At 45.8% G+C, this 17968-nt stretch overlaps 2 protein-coding genes across 2 annotated transcripts in view; one reads left to right on the forward strand and one right to left on the reverse strand.

Annotated features, from left to right (window-relative positions):
- The window catches only part of ITGAL (integrin subunit alpha L), a 430397-nt gene extending 429548 nt beyond the window's left edge, over positions 1–849 (reverse strand). The window contains exon 1 of the mRNA XM_030209478.1: positions 562–849. Coding sequence (XP_030065338.1) covers positions 562–610 — 49 coding nt within the window. The 5' untranslated portion in view covers positions 611–849. The remainder of the gene's footprint in view (positions 1–561) is intronic.
- A 5015-nt stretch (positions 850–5864) lies between these two features.
- Positions 5865–17968, forward strand: part of LOC115473918 (septin-4-like) — a 134340-nt gene continuing 122236 nt past the window's right edge. Inside the window, exons 1-3 of the mRNA XM_030209123.1 lie at positions 5865–5881; positions 10461–10566; positions 11184–11271. Coding sequence (XP_030064983.1) covers positions 10564–10566; positions 11184–11271 — 91 coding nt within the window. The 5' untranslated portion in view covers positions 5865–5881; positions 10461–10563. The remainder of the gene's footprint in view (positions 5882–10460; positions 10567–11183; positions 11272–17968) is intronic.

Below are 17968 nucleotides of genomic sequence, written 5' to 3' on the forward strand. Positions count from 1 at the left end.
ATGGTCCTTTGAGTATTTTCAGTTTATATGGCCCAACTGGGGTTTTTGTCAGCTGAAATGTAACGAACTGGATATTTGGGGGATATATTGCTCTCTGTATGATTTCTATTCCTATGGTGATACCTTTTCTTTTTAGATATGCATAGAACGTATCACATTCTCATAAAAATACAATGTACATGACTACTGAGAAAGCACCAAGATCAGCAAAAATCTGCCATATCCCAGTAGCTAATCTGGTATGAAAAAGGGACTGTGACAGTGGCACAGGGACATACATAATCAGTCATATTCTAAAATGATATCACATTAAGTGGTAACATAATGGCATCAACCTGGGAGCAGAGAGATCGAGTAAGAGAAGAGACTGTGCAGAAAGCAGAAATTTTCAGAATGTACAGCTGAAAATGATCAGGATACTCTAGAAATACAGGGAAAATGTAATGCTTCGTGTCTTGTGAGCTCAGTTCAATTGCATATTGTACTGAATATAGTTTTGTGAGAATTAGAGAGAGAGAGAGAGAGAGAGAGAGAGAGAGTGTTTGTGTGAGTGTGCCTTACCTTGCAGAAGAGACAGAATTGTGAGAGGCCAAGGTACACAAGTCCTCATGTTTGAGACCAGCAGGCTGTGCCTTCTTGAACAGAAGCTCTACAAATTCCCAACAGTTAGGAGCAGTCACCCTTTCACCATCTCTCAGAGAATGTGAGGGCCAGCTGGGGGTTTGCTTGTTATGCTGGACTTAAAAACCAATAACTTCTGCAATGAAGGAGACAATAGAAGTTACAATTTGTAACAGATTCTGCCCCCTGGGAGTCCTGCCAGCCCTTCTTGTCTAGGTCTTCAGGTGACTGAAGCAGCAAGAGTTTTTCAGAGATGGAAATGACTGTTGCTCAATGTGGAAATGATTCGTCACTTCTGTGCTGAAGAAACTTTGGGTGAGTGTTTCTTATCTCATAAAAAGGCTGGCAGTTCTGCAAAGCAGGCACTGGGAGGAAAACAGGTTATTTATTATTTATTTATTAATTAAGATTTATTTACTGTCTTTTTGAAGAAATTCACCAAAAGAGATGTACAGCAAGAATAATCTGGATATGGCAATAGACAATACAATTTATATTATTTGAATATTTTTATTGCAGAAATAGTATGCTATGCCATACTATATAGTATTTATAGTATGGCATACAATGCTACTTAAAATCCCCTAAATTCTATATATGGTGCCTTAACTTGTACACTCTAATTTGGCCACATGGCCAAATTGTATGCACAGCTAAATTGATTAACAAGCCAATCAATGCTGATAATTGGTACTTAACCAATTAGCGGCACTAATTGGTTTTAATCAGAATGTATGTGCACAACTTTCTAGGTGTATTTTACAACACAGTGCGTGTAAATTGTAATGCATGCAGTCGAAAAGGGGCGTGGCCATGGGTGTAGATTGAGCGGGTTGTGGAATACACCCGATCTACACCTAACTTGGGCACAGGTATTTAGGCTTGGTTTAGGTGGCCTAAAGGGGTGTGACTAAATTTTAGTCACAAGAATGGCACGTGAGCATATTCTATAAACTGCTCCTAACTTTAGGCATAATTTTTAGAATCACTCTAACCGCATGGTTTTTCAGTGCCAATTTTGAAGGCACCATTTATAGAATTTGGCCCAATGTCAACACAATATACAGTAAAATACTTTAATATACTGCATAGGATGTAAGTAAAAGTGGAACACGTGGAGCGGCATAATCGAACGCAAACGCCCATCTCCATGGGCATCTATCTCCGAGAACGGGTACGTGAAGAGGTGGGACAAACCGTATTTTCAAAAAAAATGGGCGTCCATCTTTTTTCCGATAATACGGTTTGTGCCAGCCAAATGTGTTGGATTTGTGCGGATTTGAGCTGGGCGGTATTGTTTTTCGGCGATAATGGAAACCGAAGGCGCCCAGCTCAAAAACGATCAAATCCAAGGCATTGGGTCATGGGAGGGGCCAGGATTCATAGTGCACTGGTCCCCCTCACATGCCAGGACACCAACCGGGCACCCTAGGGGGCACTTGTAACAATTAAAAAAAGGTTAACTATCTCTGAAGTCCATAGCTCCCTTCCCTTGGGTGCTGAGCCCCCCAAATCCCCCCCAAAACCCACTCCCCACAACTCTACACCATTACCATAGCATTTATGGCTGAAGGGGGGTACCTAGATGTGGGTACAGTGGGTTTTGGGGGTGGTTTGGAGGGCTCCCATTTACCACCACAAGTGTAACAGGTGGGGGGGGGGGGGGGGGGCTGGGCCTGGGTCCACCTGGCTGAAGTCCAATGCACCCACTAACAACTGCTCCAGGGACCTGCATACTGCTGTGATGGAGCTGGGTATGACATTTGAGGCTGGCATACAGGCTGGAAAAAAAAAGTTTTTAAAGTTATTTTCTTTGGGTGGGAGGGGGTTAGTGACCACTGGGGGAGTCAGGGGTGGTCATCCCTGATTCCCTCCGGTGGTCATCTGGTCATTTAGGGCACTTTTTTGGGACTTGTTCATGAAAAAAAAGGTCCAAAAAAAGTGACCCAAATTCACGCTAAAAACGCCTTTCATTTTTCGATTATCGGCCGAGGACGCCCATCTCTCCTCGGCCGATAAACACGCCCCAGTCCTGCCTTCATCACGCCTCCGACATGCCCCCGTCAACTTTGGCCGTTTCCGCGACAGATTGCAGTTGAAGACGCCCAAAATTGGCTTTCGATTATACCGATTTGGGCGCCCAAGGGAGAAAGACGCCCATCTCCCGATTTGGGTTGAAATATGGGCATCTTTCTCTTTCGAAAATAAGGCGTATAGGCAGATAGGATAGAGCAAGAGGAGTTAGAAAATAAAGGAACAAATTTAAAGAAAGTTGCATGTGAAATCAGAAAGGTGCATGAATGCAGTCTCAGCTAGGATAGGAGAGGATAAGCAAGCCCTGCTACAGTATGTGCAGCCTGTGATAGTCCTTGTGTGTGGGTGTGTAGAAAGTTAGTTGGTTCTTACTGTTATGATTCTACTGAGACAGGCAGGGAAATGACTGGGACGCGCTTCTGATTAGCCTGTCAGGGATTGAGCTGATGTCTGAAGCAGCAGACTTCAGAAGTCAGACCTATTTAAACTTACCTTTCCCTATAGCATACATTCCATGGCAGGAGCAGAGGGGAATCACTCCCACCCTGTGCCAATGAATCAGCAGGGATCAGCTCCACATAAATTCCATGGGTGGCTAGGGAACCCAGGGGGGCTGAGGAGAGTTTGGAGGGTGGGGGAGGACTTGGACACATTTGGACAAAATTTGGCCTAAGAAATCTGGATTATCAGAGGCTCTGGGGGGCAGTGGCATCACTAGACAAAAGTATTTGGGGGCAAAGGGGATGCAACCCAGGTATTGGGAGAGGCTAAAAAACATCCAAGTGTTAGGAACACTCAGATCCCACCCTTAATATGCCCCTAACACACCCCCTTGTGACTTGAATGCACTTCTGGTGGACTTCATAGAAAAATGTCTAAAAATTGGTTTTGAAATTGCCCCAACTCCTTTGTGGCTTACTTTGTGGCTTACTTACCAAAAGATCGTACTACAAAACTAAAATTGGGCCAGATTACAAAAACACGAAGAAATTTATACCATTTCTTTAACAAATTACTAGATACAACACCGGTCATCACAACCAACACTGATATCACATCTGCAGACAATTTTGCCAAATATTTTAATGAAAAAATTGTTAACCTACTCAAAACTTTACCTCAGGACAACACAGACATAGAAAACTTCATGAATGGGCTAGACCCAATCCCCGGTGAATACCCTGCGGACCAAATATGGTCAAATTTCGCCCTCCTCAGTGCTGACACAGTCACTCAGGTGATGAAACGATACTCCAACAGCCACTGTCAATTGGACACCTGCCCCAGCTATCTAATACAATCTGCTCCCCACCGCTTCATAACAGATCTCACATCCCACTTAAACTTCATGCTTCAGCAGGGTATTTTTCCTAAAGGCAACATCCTGCTCACCCCAATACCAAAAGACACCAAGAAAAAAACAAACGATATCACTAACTACCACCCAGTGGCATCCATCCCATTAGCAGTCAAACTAATGGAAGGACTGGTGACCAAACAACTCAATAACTATATAAACAAATTCACTATTCTACATGAGTCACAATCAGGATTTCGACCTCGACACAGCACTAAAACAGTACTACTTACTCTCCTAACTAAATTCAAGCAGGAGATAGCCATAGGCAAAAAGCATTCTCCTCCTCCAATTTGACATGTCATGTGCGTTCGACATGGTTAACCATAACATACTACTAAGACTCTTAGATTACTTCGGAATCAGTGGTAATACTCTCAATTGGATCAAAGGCTTTCTAACCACCAGAACATACCAAGTGAAATCAAGCACGAACATATCATCACCCTGGAAACCAGATTGTGGAGTACCGCAAGGATCACCACTATCACAGATCCTTTTCAACCTCATGATGGTCACACTAGCCAAGGCCTTATCCACCAAAGCCTTAACCCATTTATCTACGCTGATGACGTTACATTATACATCCCCTACAAACATGATTGTTACGTCTGTGGCTGTGACCACCCTCAGACTTACCCTGTTTCTGGGAGTCAGTGGCTGTGCTGGCTTCTGCTTGTCTCTGTGTCTGTGTCTGTCTCTGTCTTAGTTTCTCTCTGGCTCTGTGTGCTGATTGCCCTACTGAACCTCACCTGTGTGGGCTATGCCTTTTCCAAGATGGCTGCCGCCGACTCCTCTATGCCAGTATCCAAGATGGCTCCCGCTGGGCTGACTTCTCTGTGTGTCAAGCCTCTGTTTGGATGCAAGGTGATTGCTGCAGCTGTGCCTCTGGTGTGGAAGGGCTTTATTAATCACTTAGAGACTACAGCCCTGGCCTTTGCATTTCATCTAGGGCCCTGGTGTATAGAGTGCTCTGTACACTGTTTCAGTGTTTGCTCTGTGTGAGTTTCTATGTTTGACTAGATAGCTTAGGCACCGTGTGGCTTGTTAGCCTGTGTATAGCTTTGCTAGTTCTCTGTGTTTGTTCCTAGTGTTAGACTAGCCAGCTTAGGCACCGTGTGGCTTGTTAGCCTGTGTATAGCTTTGCTAGTGCTCTGTGTTTGTTTAGACTAGCCAGCTTAGGCACCGTGTGGCTTGTTAGCTTGTGTATAGCTTTGCTAGTGCTCTGTGTTTGTTTCCAGTGCATGACTTGTTAGCTTGGGCACAGCTTTGTTGTTAGCTGGTGTATAGCTTTCAAGTCCCTGAGTGTGCTCTGTGTATGTTTCTTGTGTATCACTGGTTTGCCTGGGTATAGCGTTTCTATTAGCCTAGGTACAGTTTACTAGTCATTGTGTTTAAACCTGCCGACTGCCAGAACCCGGACAGTCCCTGCCTGTCGGCCTTGCCTGCGCCTAGGGGCCAGGGGGCACTCCTGGATCTTCATTCCTGCTGTTCCTGCTTGCAAGTTCCAGTTCCGGGTTTTCCTGTAAGTCCTACCGGCTGCCAGAACCTGAGGGCTCAACCCTCGGGGAAAGGTGGTCAAGCGTAGGTGAAGCCTAGGTCCAGTGTGTTCCAGTCCAGCGGGTTTCACTCCTGTATGTTCCAGTCCTGTGGGGCCCTCCAGTGTGTTCCAGTCCAGCGGGCTCCACTCCAGTGCGCACCCGTCCGGTGCGTTCCAGTTCCGTGTATTCCGGTGTAGAACTCCAGTCCGGGGTTCCGGTCCAGTTTTTTCTCATCTCTACCTTGGAGGTGATCTTGCCTGCCACTGCCGCTCCACGGTAGTGGCCCGTGGGCTCACGAACCCAGTGCTCCCGGGGAAGAAGCCTGACAGTATGCCAAGGTCCTCAAGCACGCGACAGAATGCAAAGGCCATGAGCCCGGCAAGAACCCCCACCCAGCCGACCCAGCTGGGGTCCAGCTCCGTCATTGTGCTTGATCCTTCTATGACTCTTCGTCAGTATCGTGGGAAACTGTTGTCTCATCCTGTTTTGAAGAAGACCCCGGAAGCGGCAGCTGAGAGAAAACGTGTCCGGTGGCTTGGAATCACTGAAAGCCCAGTTTCAGATATGGACCCTTTCATCACGCTCTCAGAGTATCGCTGCAGCCTTGTCCTGAATCCAGCTTTGTGGGATACTCCAGAAGCTGTCGCTGAGAGAAGACGTCTTGGGAATTCCACGCTCTGGGCCCAGCAGGGGTCCAGTCCCATTCAAGCAGTGCGCGCAGACAAGCCTCTGAATCCAGTCCGAGCAGCGCGTTCAGACAAGCTTCAGAGTCCAGTCCGAGGGACGCTGCTGACCGAGCCTCCTATCCCAGTTCAGGTGGCGCTTCCATTTGAGTCTCTGAGTTCAGTCCGAGGGATGCTTTCTATCGAGTCTCCGATTCCAGTCCAAGCAGCGCTTCAAGCCAAGTCTCTGCGTCCAGTTCAAGTGGCGCTGTCTACTGAGCCTCCTAGTACCAGTTTGGATCCCAGTTCCAACCCCATTTTTGATCTGGATCCGTTTCTGACGCTCCAGGAGTACCGGGTTGCCCTTTTGTCTGATCCAGCCTTGAAGGATACCCCTGAAGCTGCCGCAGAAAGAAAGCGTGTCTCCTGGCTTGGGTTTGAAGAAAACCCAGTTTCTGCTATTGATCCCTCTACCAAGCTGTTCTTTTACCGCTTCCAACTTCTCTCGGAGCCAACCCTACGGGATACTTCTGAAGCCCAAGCTGAAAGAAGGTGGCTTAGTAGTTCCGGACCAAGTGCCAGTCCCAGCCGAGATGCTGAGTCCGTGCTGTGGGCTGAGTCTACACTGAGTACTGAGGCCAGCCATGATGCTGTGTCCACTCCGAGTTGCAGCAGTGGCAGCCAAGATGCTGAGTCTGGATCGAGTTGCAGTTCCAGTCAAGATGCTGAGTCTGGATCGAGTTGGGGTTCCAGTCAAGATGCTGAGTCTGGATCGAGTTGGAGTTCCAGTCAAGATGCTGAGTCTGGATCGTGTTGCAGTTCCAGTCAAGATGCTGAGTCTGGATCGTGTTGCAGTTCCAGTCAAGATGCTGAGTCTGGATCGAGTTGCAGTTCCAGTCAAGATGCTGAGTCTGGATCGAGTTCCAGTTCCAGTCAAGCTCCTGAATCCAGTTCCAGTTACAGTCAAGGGGTTGATTCCAGTCCGGGTCCAAATCCCGGCTCCGTTTTGGATGCCAACCCAGGTTCCAGTTCCAGATCTGCTTCTGTTCAGACTTCTAGTTCTTGTCAAGACTGGGATGCCACTTCGGGCCCCAGCCCGGCTTCTGATGTCAGCTGGGGTAGTGGCTTCAGCCTTGCTCTTGCCATTACATGGAATTCCCAAGAGGTCCAGGACGTTGTGGGTTCCCTCTGGGAAGGGTTACTTTTGAATTTTGTTCCTCTTGATGCATCCATGTTCCTGAGGTTGCCCCGTGGTGATTCAAAGGAGCCTCCTGGTCACAGGTTCTACTTTTGTCTGCCAGTTTTGAACTTCCTTGTGACTTCCAGTCCAGTGATCTATGTCTGGCTTTTGAGACCCATCAGGAGGTTTCACCATAGTTACCCCTGGACACCTGAACTCCTCAGGGAGACCGAGAGGGGGGTCTTGAGGAGGGGGTACTGTTACGTCTGTGGCCGTGACCACCCTCAGACTTACCCTGTTTCTTGGAGTCAGTGGCTGTGCTGGCTTCTGCTTGTCTCTGTATCTGTCTCTGTCTTAGTTTCTCTCTCTGGCTCTGTGTGCTGATTGCCCTACTGAACCTCACCTGTGTGGGCTATGCCTTTTCCAAGATGGCTGCCGCCGACTCCTCTATGCCAGTATCCAAGATGGCTCCCACTGGGCTGACTTCTCTGTGTGTCAAGCCTCTGTTTGGATGCAAGGTGATTGCTGCAGCTGTGCCTCTGGTGTGGAAGGGCTTTATTAATCACTTAGAGACTACAGCCCTGGCCTTTGCATTTCATCTAGGGCCCTGGTGTATAGAGTGCTCTGTACACTGTTTCAGTGTTTGCTCTGTGTGTTTCTATGTTTGACTAGATAGCTTAGGCACCGTGTGGCTTGTTAGCCTGTGTATAGCTTTGCTAGTTCTCTGTGTTTGTTCCTAGTGTTAGACTAGCCAGCTTACGCACCGTGTGGCTTGTTAGCTTGTGTATAGCTTTGCTAGTGCTCTGTGTTTGTTTCCAGTGCATGACTTGTTAGCTTGGGCACAGCTTTGTTGTTAGCTGGTGTATAGCTTTCAAGTCTCCTGAGTGTGCTCTGTGTATGTTTCTTGTGTATGACTGGTTTGCCTGGGTATAGCGTTTCTATTAGCCTAGGTACAGTTTACTAGTCATTGTGTTTAAACCTGCCGACTGCCAGAACCCGGACAGTCCCTGCCTGTCAGCCTTGCCTGCGCCTAGGGGCCAGGGGGCACTCCTGGATCTTCATTCCTGCTGTTCCTGCTTGCAAGTTCCAGTTCTGGGTTTTCCTGTAAGTCCTACCGGCTGCCAGAACCTGAGGGCTCAACCCTCGGGGAAAGGTGGTCAAGCGTAGGTGAAGCCTAGGTCCAGTGTGTTCCAGTCCAGCGGGTTTCACTCCTGTATGTTCCAGTCCTGTGGGGCCCTCCAGTGTGTTCCAGTCCAGCGGGCTCCACTCCAGTGCACACCCGTCCGGTGCGTTCCAGTTCCGTGTATTCCGGTGTAGAACTCCAGTCCGGGGTTCCGGTCCAGTTTTGTCTCATCTCTACCTTGGAGATGATCTTGCCTGCCACTGCCGCTCCACGGTAGTGGCCCATGGGCTCACGAACCCAGTGCTCCCGGGGAAGAAGCCTGACAGTATGCCAAGGTCCTCGAGCACGCGACAATGATCTAACAGAAATCACCAACAAAATCAAGCTCAGCCTAGACAACATGAACTCATGGGCAAATGCATTCCAACTAAAACTCAACACAGAAAAGACACACTGTCTTATCATCTCATCCCAATACAACACATACAAACCCACAAACATTAACACCCCAGAATACACCCTCCCTATATCAGACAGCCTGAAAATTTTTGGAGTAACAATCGACCAAAACCTCTCACTAGAGACCCAAGCTAAATCCACCATAAAGAAAATGTTTCTCTCAATGTGGAAACTGAAACGCGTGGATGCATCTAACTGTAGGCAGTTAGGCACATAACTGCTAGTATTCTAGCAGTCATTTCACTTCACCGGCTTTATGGAACTCTCTGTCACAGCATCTCAGACTTGAAACTTCTTATACATCGTTTTGTGCCTTACTAAAAACACTTTCTGCGTTTAGGCCAGGGTGGATTCAGGACCAAGGCTATTAGATGTTTTTAATCTACTATGTTACTATGTATTTTGTTTGTCCTTTCTTGTCTTTGTATTCTTGTATCACTTTCCTTTCTTGTGTGTGTGACCTTGTATATGAATGGAATAACTTGTTAGTACTTTTCTATCCACAAATGGCATTCTTTTTCTGAGTATTTAGTGTTTTTTTTAACTATTATTGTAAACCGCTTCAATTTGCATGCAACGTAAGTGGTATAATGATAAACGATAAATGCATGCACATAAGTGTTAGCTATGCCCCTGACCCACTCATGTTCCTCTTAGGACCACGCCTCCTTGCAGTTGCATGCTATAAATTTTATGTGTGCAACTTGCAGAATCCTGACAAAGAGTAGTTATCATGTAACTGCTAATTAATGCTAAATAGCACCAATTAACACCAATTGCAGCCAATAGTTATTATATTAAGATACATGTGCAACTGACACTGCTCTACACGGTGTCCAGAAAAAACGGGACCCCAACATTTTTCCAAATACTCACAAAACAAATGTACTATTGTTAAAAAATTATTACTGTTATTGAGAGGTGTTACTGCAAGATACTGTAAAAACTGGATGATCCCTGTTTTCAAAATGATGTCCTTCAGGAAGTGATCATTAAGATCTGTTTTAGCAAAATGGTGTTTAGCAAAAAAAATAAATTTGCGATTAAATTTTTGCAACAAAATTAGGCATACGGCGCAAAGCGCTTACTAAGGGAGTTTCCTAATAAAGGTTGGACTAATTCATTTTCAAAGGTAACACTGACACCATGTATAACTTGCATGTGCAACTTTCCATGCTAATTGTCCAATGTGAGTAAATAGGTGCAATTACTGATGTTACTGACATGATACTGGTTTTGATAAAATTCAGAATACAGGGATTGGAAAATGCCAGAGCAAACTCTGTAAAATGCAGAAAAAGCAAGAGACAGAAGACAGAAATTAATAACTCTCTGGTTCTTTTTCAGTCTGATAGATCTGTCTATCCAAACTTAGTGATTAGCCAATCAGTAACCTCTTCATTGTCTGCTCCCCTGGGCAGGTTGCCTGTAGCACCAGCAATGATAAACAGTCAACCAATGAGATGTGAAATGTGGTTTTTAGTATGAAGCATCAGAGTTTCCTATGTTACCTCGGCAGAGGATGTGGGTGAGATACGGTTCTAGAAGAGATAGCTGTGTTGGAAGCTCTCTACGCTCACGGTATCATGGTGAGTATCCATCTTATCAAAAAGACAGCTACCCCCACACATTGCCCCACTATAGAACAGATACTTCTGGACAGCTGAAATAGAAGTTTCCCTTATACAATGTCCCACCATAGAACAGGTATAATGCGAGCAGCAGCAATGTAAGCTTCCATCAAATATTTTGACCCCTCCCCCCTCTCCCCACAGACAAATACAGCATAGATTGCAGCTGTGCAATCTTTCCTCACACAACTGCCCCATTACCAAACAGGTACAGTACAGGGAGCAACAGTGCAGGCACTCACTCGCACTATCTTTATCAATAGTTTATTTCTTTAGGTGTATGGTCTCAGAATATAAACTCAGAATATAACAAGACATCTTAAGAAGGAAGTTAGTGACACAAATATGCAGCTATGACTGAGGAACTGAAAGTACAGAACTGAGCAAATGCAGTACAGATATGTTCTAAGAAGGAAAGTCACCATGATTCAAAGCAGCTTCTAAGCAACATCCTCAATGCCCCATCTGTTGACAATGAATACATTGCTGCTGTACTTTATTAACATTAGATTTATACAATATCCATATTAAGAGTCCTCTTTGTTTTTCTCTCTCTCTTTCTTTCTCTCTTTAAGGACAATTATGTTGGCTTTGCTACGCTTCCAAACCAGGTTCATCGCAAGTCTGTAAAGAAAGGCTTCGATTTTACTCTGATGGTGGCAGGTAAGAAAATTCTAGCCCTAAGTGTGTATGTAAATTCTGTTTTGACTGCATAATATGGGTTCTTGATGCACTAATAGTGGTGGTTCTTAGTTGGTTTGTCATTCAGACCATGAAGTCTCTAAACAGAAATATTGGGGGGGGGGGGGGGGTCAAATTAAGTATGGAATGAGGCAAACCAAGCATCTTCCAAGATCTCATGAGGCAGGTGGATGCCAGTGGTTGCTGATCACCCTCATTATTGAGCAAGGTCCTTCATTATGTCCAGGGTGTGGTAATTTGCATTTTGTTTTGCACTCCTCCCCCAATCATTTTGAAATGTCGGTGCCTATATTCCCCTTGAAAATCTGATAGCTCTGAGAAGGAGTGAGGTACGAAGTTCTTCTCCTCCCCCAGGATCTTTAATAGGAGCAGCAAGCACAAAAACAAAGCAAAAAGCACAGGGCCTGCGAACCACTGTACCAACCCCATGCATGTTTCCTAGTGAAAAAAAATGGGAGGAGGAGATGGACTGCCACCAGGTTTGTGCACACATATATCACTTCACAGGTGCTGTGCTGACTTTTTTTGTTGTTGTTTACTTTTCTTCATTGCAGATGCACCTAAGGGATTGATATTCAACGTGATTTAACCAACCAGAAATGGCTACTGGCCAGTTAAATCATCAGTTCAGGGCTAACTGCTAATTTTCAGCAGCACTTAACTGGTTAGCGCTTCGAAAAATAGCCGGTTAGCAGGGGCGTAACCAGACACCCAATTTTGGGTGGGCCTGGGCCCAAGATGGGTGGGCAGAAGAACTTTGCCTTGCCCCACAAGTGATATGGTCTCGCCCTCTCTCGCCTGCATGCCATATGGTCTCTCAAACATCCCCCCCCCTCCCGCAATATCTTTTAAATAGTAGATTTTCATTGGCAGTGAGCAACAACTAGCATAGGAGCCAACTTTTCAAAATTATTGGGGGTGCTAAGCCCAAAGGTGATAACCCCTCCCTGGACACATACAAGGTATTTTCTCAGTATTGGGGGTGCTCAAGCACCCACTGCACTCACAGAGTTGGCTCCTATGGCAACTAGTACACACTGCTCATGTTGGCCCCACAGCATGTATCAGTTGTTGTTCGCTACAGATGAAGATCTGCTATTCACAAGGTATGCAGTTGTTGAGAGTTTTCGACTGGTGGGGCTTGGGATCCCTGCCAGCCACATCATAGGTGTGCTGCTACTGAGTGGGCCTGAGCTCAAAGTGGGTGGGCCTGGGCCCACCCTTGGCTATGCCACTGCCGGTTAGCACCTAACTGCAAACCAGCTATTTTGGGGGCATTCTGGGGGCAGAGTCGGCACTTGGCTAGTTAAGTGCCAATATTCAGCACTTAAGCGGCCAGGTTAACCACATAAATAGGACCACATAAAAGTCAGTCCTATCTTTATGCGGTAACCCATAGCCAGTTAAGTTCTGAATGTTGGACTTAACCGGCTCTGCATTAGCCGGCTCTGCAAAACTGTATATGTAGTGCCAAAGCCTGGACAGAGCCCGGCATTGAATATCCAGGAATAATGCCGGCAGCGGTCAACAAAATGCTGAGTGCCGTTGGCTGAATATAGACCCTTAAGGTCTTAGGGATATTTGGACAGTGTTTCTAAACCATTCCAAAAGTATCTTTTAACCAGTCTGTTTTCAGGATACCCACAAGGGGGTAATTCTTTTAGGTGCTGTGTGCTAAGTACAAATTCTGTATCTGTAATTTTAGAATACTAGTGTAAGTTCACATTTGCACACCTAACTTTAGGCTTGACCACTTAATCCTTACGTGGACAACTGACAATATTCTATAACCTTACCCCCGAAATTCAGCGTTACTTAACTGGCCAGCTAATCACTAATATTCAGCGGGAGATAGCTGCTGAATATTCATGGTTAGTGCCGATATTCAGCGCTGGGTTAAGTGGTTAATAGGACCGCTTAAATAGCAGTCCTATCTTTAACTGCTAGGAACATAATCGGTTAACTCTGAATATTGGCTTAACCGGTTAAGTTCTGGCAGCCAAAAATGAAACTGCATATTCAGTGCTGGTCAGTGGGAACAGCCCGGCATTGAAACTGTGGTACATATGCAAGCTGCCTCCTGCTGGCTGACTATCGGGCCATTAGTGCATAAGTGCTTGGCATGTCCCTGAACCCCCTGGTCCCTTCCATGTCTACACCCTGTTAGCAGTCACGCACTGTAGAATTTGCATGCGTGTAAGTGCAAATCAGTGTCAATTACTACCAATTTTGACCAATAATTAGTTATTAGTGCCAACTAACAATTTGTCAATTAAGTTGCACACAACTGGTATACAAGATTATAGAAGAGGAGGCAAATGCATATGAGAAAGATCTGCATACACTACCTCAATTGCATGCAAATATATCTTATGCATATTTATTATATATATACTGGAAATCAGACTGCCTGGGGTACTCTAGTGACCTCCCCTTACTCCCCCAGTGGTCACTAACCCCCTCCCACCATAAAAAACAAGTTTAAAAATACTTTGCCAGAATCTATGCCAGCCTCAAATGCCATACTCAGGTCCATCGCAGCAGTATACAGGTCCCTGGAGCAGTTGTAGTGGGTGCAGTGTACTTCAGGCAGACGGACCTGGGGGGGTTTGGGGGGCTCAGCACCCAAGGTAAGGGAGCTATGCACCTGGGAGCAATTTGTGACGTTCACTGCAGTGCCCCCTAGGGTGCCCGGTTGGTGTCCTGAGGGGGACCAATGCACTACAAATGCTGGCTCCTTTCACGACCAAAGGGCTTGGATTTGGACGTTTTTAAGATAGACGTCTTTGATTTCCATTATCACCGAAAACCGAGGACAACCATCTCTAAGGTCGACCTAAATGTCAAGATTTGGGCATCCCCCACCGTATTATCGAAACGAAAGATGGACATCCATCTTGTTTCGATAATACGTATTGCCTCGCCCCTTCGCGGCACTGTCCTTAGAGTTGGGCACTCTTACAGATGGTCATCCCCTTTCGAAAATGCCCCTCATTATCTACAAAAAGACCCATTTTATAAACTGGACCTTGTGTCAGGAAACATATGATAATGGCATTACTGCACATTAACTGTAACTAAATGACCCCCAGTATGCCTCCTATTGAACAAACAAAAGAAGCTGGACTGCTGTAGATCTTTATACAAAAACTAAACACTAGAAAAACATCTCATTTAATACATAGTAAGGGACCATAAATCAATAAATTAGACAAGTGCAATCAAAAACAAAAATGCAAATTCCTAAAAGACAAACTCTGCATCCATTGAGAAAGAGAACTATACTTCCTCCTATCCTGAGCAAAATATGTTGGGCCCGATATTCAAAAAATGTTGAGCTCCTAAGTTTATGTACTTAAGATATATTCCTAAATCTGTATCCTATTTTCAGTCAAATTTATGAGAATAAATTCAGCTGAAAATTCTTCTTAGTTTAGGAGTTAAAAATTATGCTCTTAAATGTAGGCCTGCCTTTCATTTGCCTAGATTTATTAGCTTAGTGCTGAAAATCAGTTATTGTTCTAAATCCACCCCCATTGCCACTTACTTTTTATGCTCCAAAATTTAGGAGTTTAGTCAGATCATCAATAAAAGCTGAGCTCCTAAATTTGTGCCTATTCTCATCTAAATTTATAAACATAAATTTTTTACTGAAAGTTCATTTTAATTTAGGAGCTTAAAAGTTACGCTTACAAATTTAGTTTGCCATTCATTTGCCTAGATTTATTAGCCTAGTACTAAAACTCACTGCTAAACTCATAACTTATCCCCACCTTAAATCTGCCACCTACTTTTTATGTTCCTAAATTTAAGTGTTGTGAAATTTTCTAAAGTTAATATGCAGCCCATAGCAATCAGCATTTTTTAAAATGCAAACTGCTGCAGGCAGAATTGTCCCCAGATATTAAATGCTAGACCATGTCTGAGCACTGGCATTGAATATGTGGGCCTAATTCAGTATTTGCTAGCCGCCAGGTCTTATGAGGTTCCGGCTGCAGGGCCGGAGTTGGGGGGTAGGGACAAACAGAGCAGCTGTCCTGGGCCCCATAGCTCCAGGGGGCCCCGTGGGTTGCCAGCTCTTATTGTTCTTGCCACCCCATCCAAGGTCTCCGTCCATTCCCCTCACCTTCCCTGTCTTCCTAACATCGCATTTTGTTGACGGGGGGGGGGGGGGGGGGGGGGGGGAGAGATGGTAGCACGGCAGCAATTCTTATACACTGTTTGCGTCTGTCTGGAAGCTGTTTCTCTGTCGCATTCCCCTTTCTTATGCAACTTCCTGTGTCAGCCTCTGAGGAATGCATCATGGCAGAGAAACAGCCCTGGGACAGATGCAGGCACTGTATAAGAATCATTGCTGCACTACCAACACCCCCCCCCCCCCCCACCTCCGTAAATGCGATGTTAGGAAGATAGGGGAGGTGAGGTGAACAGAGGGAGATCTCAGATCTGGGTGGCAAGAATGGGAGAAGGTCGCAGACTGCAGAAGCCTCCTGGATCTGTTTTAAAGTAGACCGGGGAGGGGTTTTAGAGATGGGGACATGCCTGTCATATTAGGAGTTGTGGGTGGATATGGAAGAAGAAATGAAGGACCCGGGAACAGAGAGGAGGAAGAGAGAGAAAGAGAGAGAGAGAGAGAGAGAGAGAGAAAGGACAGACAATAGGGTGGAGGGAAGAAGAAAGAGGGAAAAATGTTGGACCCAGGAGTGGTGGAGAGGGAGGGAGGGAGAAATGCTAGATGGGAGGGCAGTTGGAAAGAAGGAGAAAGATGTTGGACCCAGGTAAGCAAGGGAGGGAGAGGCAGATGCCGAACAAAGGGAGGGTGGGAGGGAGAGATGCTGGTTCATGTGATGTGAGGTGGGATGAGGTGAGGTGAGGTTGGGTGAGGTGAGGTGGGGGAACAACAGCAGGAAAAAGGAGGGAGGTAGTAGACAGTAAGAGAGATGGGATAGGAAAATGATGAGGGTGTAGAGGAAAAGGGACAGGGAGAGGAGATACTGAGAATGGAGAGAAGGAGAGGGAAGGGAAATAGTGGAAATAGCGGAACCACGTGGGAGAGGCCAAGAAGGGGTGGCAAGATAATCAGTGAGAGGTGGAGAGGCGGATAGTGAATACAGAGGTAGAAATGTAGTAATGGAGGGTAGATGAAAGATGGAAGGGAATAGCAGGCTGGAAAAGGAGTGAGATGGTAAATGGGACAGCTAGGGAATAAGAGAAGAATATAGAAAGTTAATAAATAGGAAGTCGAAAGAAGGAGAAAGATGAGAAAGAAGGTGAAATTTGAGTGGATAGAGAGGCAGAAAAGAAAAAAACCTAGCAAGGAAGAAGCAATACGTCAGAGACAGGTGTAGTGAAGGAATAGAACAAGACTGGAGAGAGAAGAAAAGACAAATGGACAAAATCCGTCAGAAAGAGAATTAGCAGGTGACAGATGGAAACTGGGACCAATATGATGGAAAAATAAAATGTCCAGACAACAAAGGTAGAAAAAAGTGTTTTATTTTGAATTTATTAACTGGAATATGTTAACTTTGGGTATATGTATCACAGATGTCTTTGTATTGTGTTCACTGGCATAGTCAGATGGGGAGGGGGAGGGGCAGGGCAGTCTAAACTCAAAAGTAGGTGGGCACCAGTTTTCCCCCTGCCTCCCACCTGAATGCAAAATAAATACCTGAGCTAGCAAAGATCTCCAGGTGAAAACCTCCTCTTCCTTTGCCGCTCCGACAGTCAGAACTCTCCAAACTCTGCAGCCAGCAGTAGGGTCCCCAAGCTGCTGTTGCCACTTTTGACCCACCCCTTGAATGCTTGATTTTTCTGCATTTATGAAAACTGAGCATGCATGGGGAAGGGGCAGCAGTGGCAGGAGCAATTTGGCTGCAAAGTTTGGAGAGCTCTGGCTGCCGGACCAAAGGAGGTGGTCTTCAGCTGGCACAGCTTGGGGATTCATGCCAGCTACAGCAGGGATGATGGGTAATTTTGGGGGGGTTCTCCATGGCTATGCCACCTATTGTGTTCAATACAAAAGGAAATGCATTTCTGTTTTTATTTCTTCAGTGTTGCAGTACTTGCCAAGTTAAGTTCTTGAGGTTCCTTAAGATCAGATTCAATACAAGTCTTGGGTTGTAGGCCCACCCAAAATCTGTTGTCTGGCTACTCCCCTGATTCCTTGTTCAATTTTGCTGTTCATATTTCTATTTCTAATTTCTGATCCCTTGATCTGTATTTGGTGAAGGTGTGTCTGTGTTTCGTGTGTGAAGAAGTCATGTAAAGTTGTTTTATATGTGGCAGTAATGGTGGGTGGGCAGATTGTTGGAAGGGGCTCCCTCTTTAATTTCTGCCCTGGGCCCCAGCATGTCTAAAACCAGCCCTGTCTGACCAATATTCAGCTGGGATCTGTATAAGACACTTATGAGAACCTCGGCTGAATATCGGCCAGGTCCCACACAAGGGTATTTAGTCAGGTGACCAGTTCTCAATCACTCATCTTCCTTACACCCACCCCCTGGAAGATCAGCAGATTCCCCCCCCCCCCCCCCCCCCCCCATTATGATCCCCCTAGAAGTTGTGGCAGACGTTTTGAAGAGGCAGCTGTGATGGGCAGGAGCAAATGTGCATTGCTCCTGCTCATTTTCCACTAGGCCACCAGGGATCAGGATGG

This window comes from Microcaecilia unicolor, chromosome 7 (genome assembly GCF_901765095.1).
Source record: "Microcaecilia unicolor chromosome 7, aMicUni1.1, whole genome shotgun sequence".
Classification (NCBI taxonomy): Eukaryota; Metazoa; Chordata; class Amphibia; order Gymnophiona; family Siphonopidae; genus Microcaecilia; species Microcaecilia unicolor.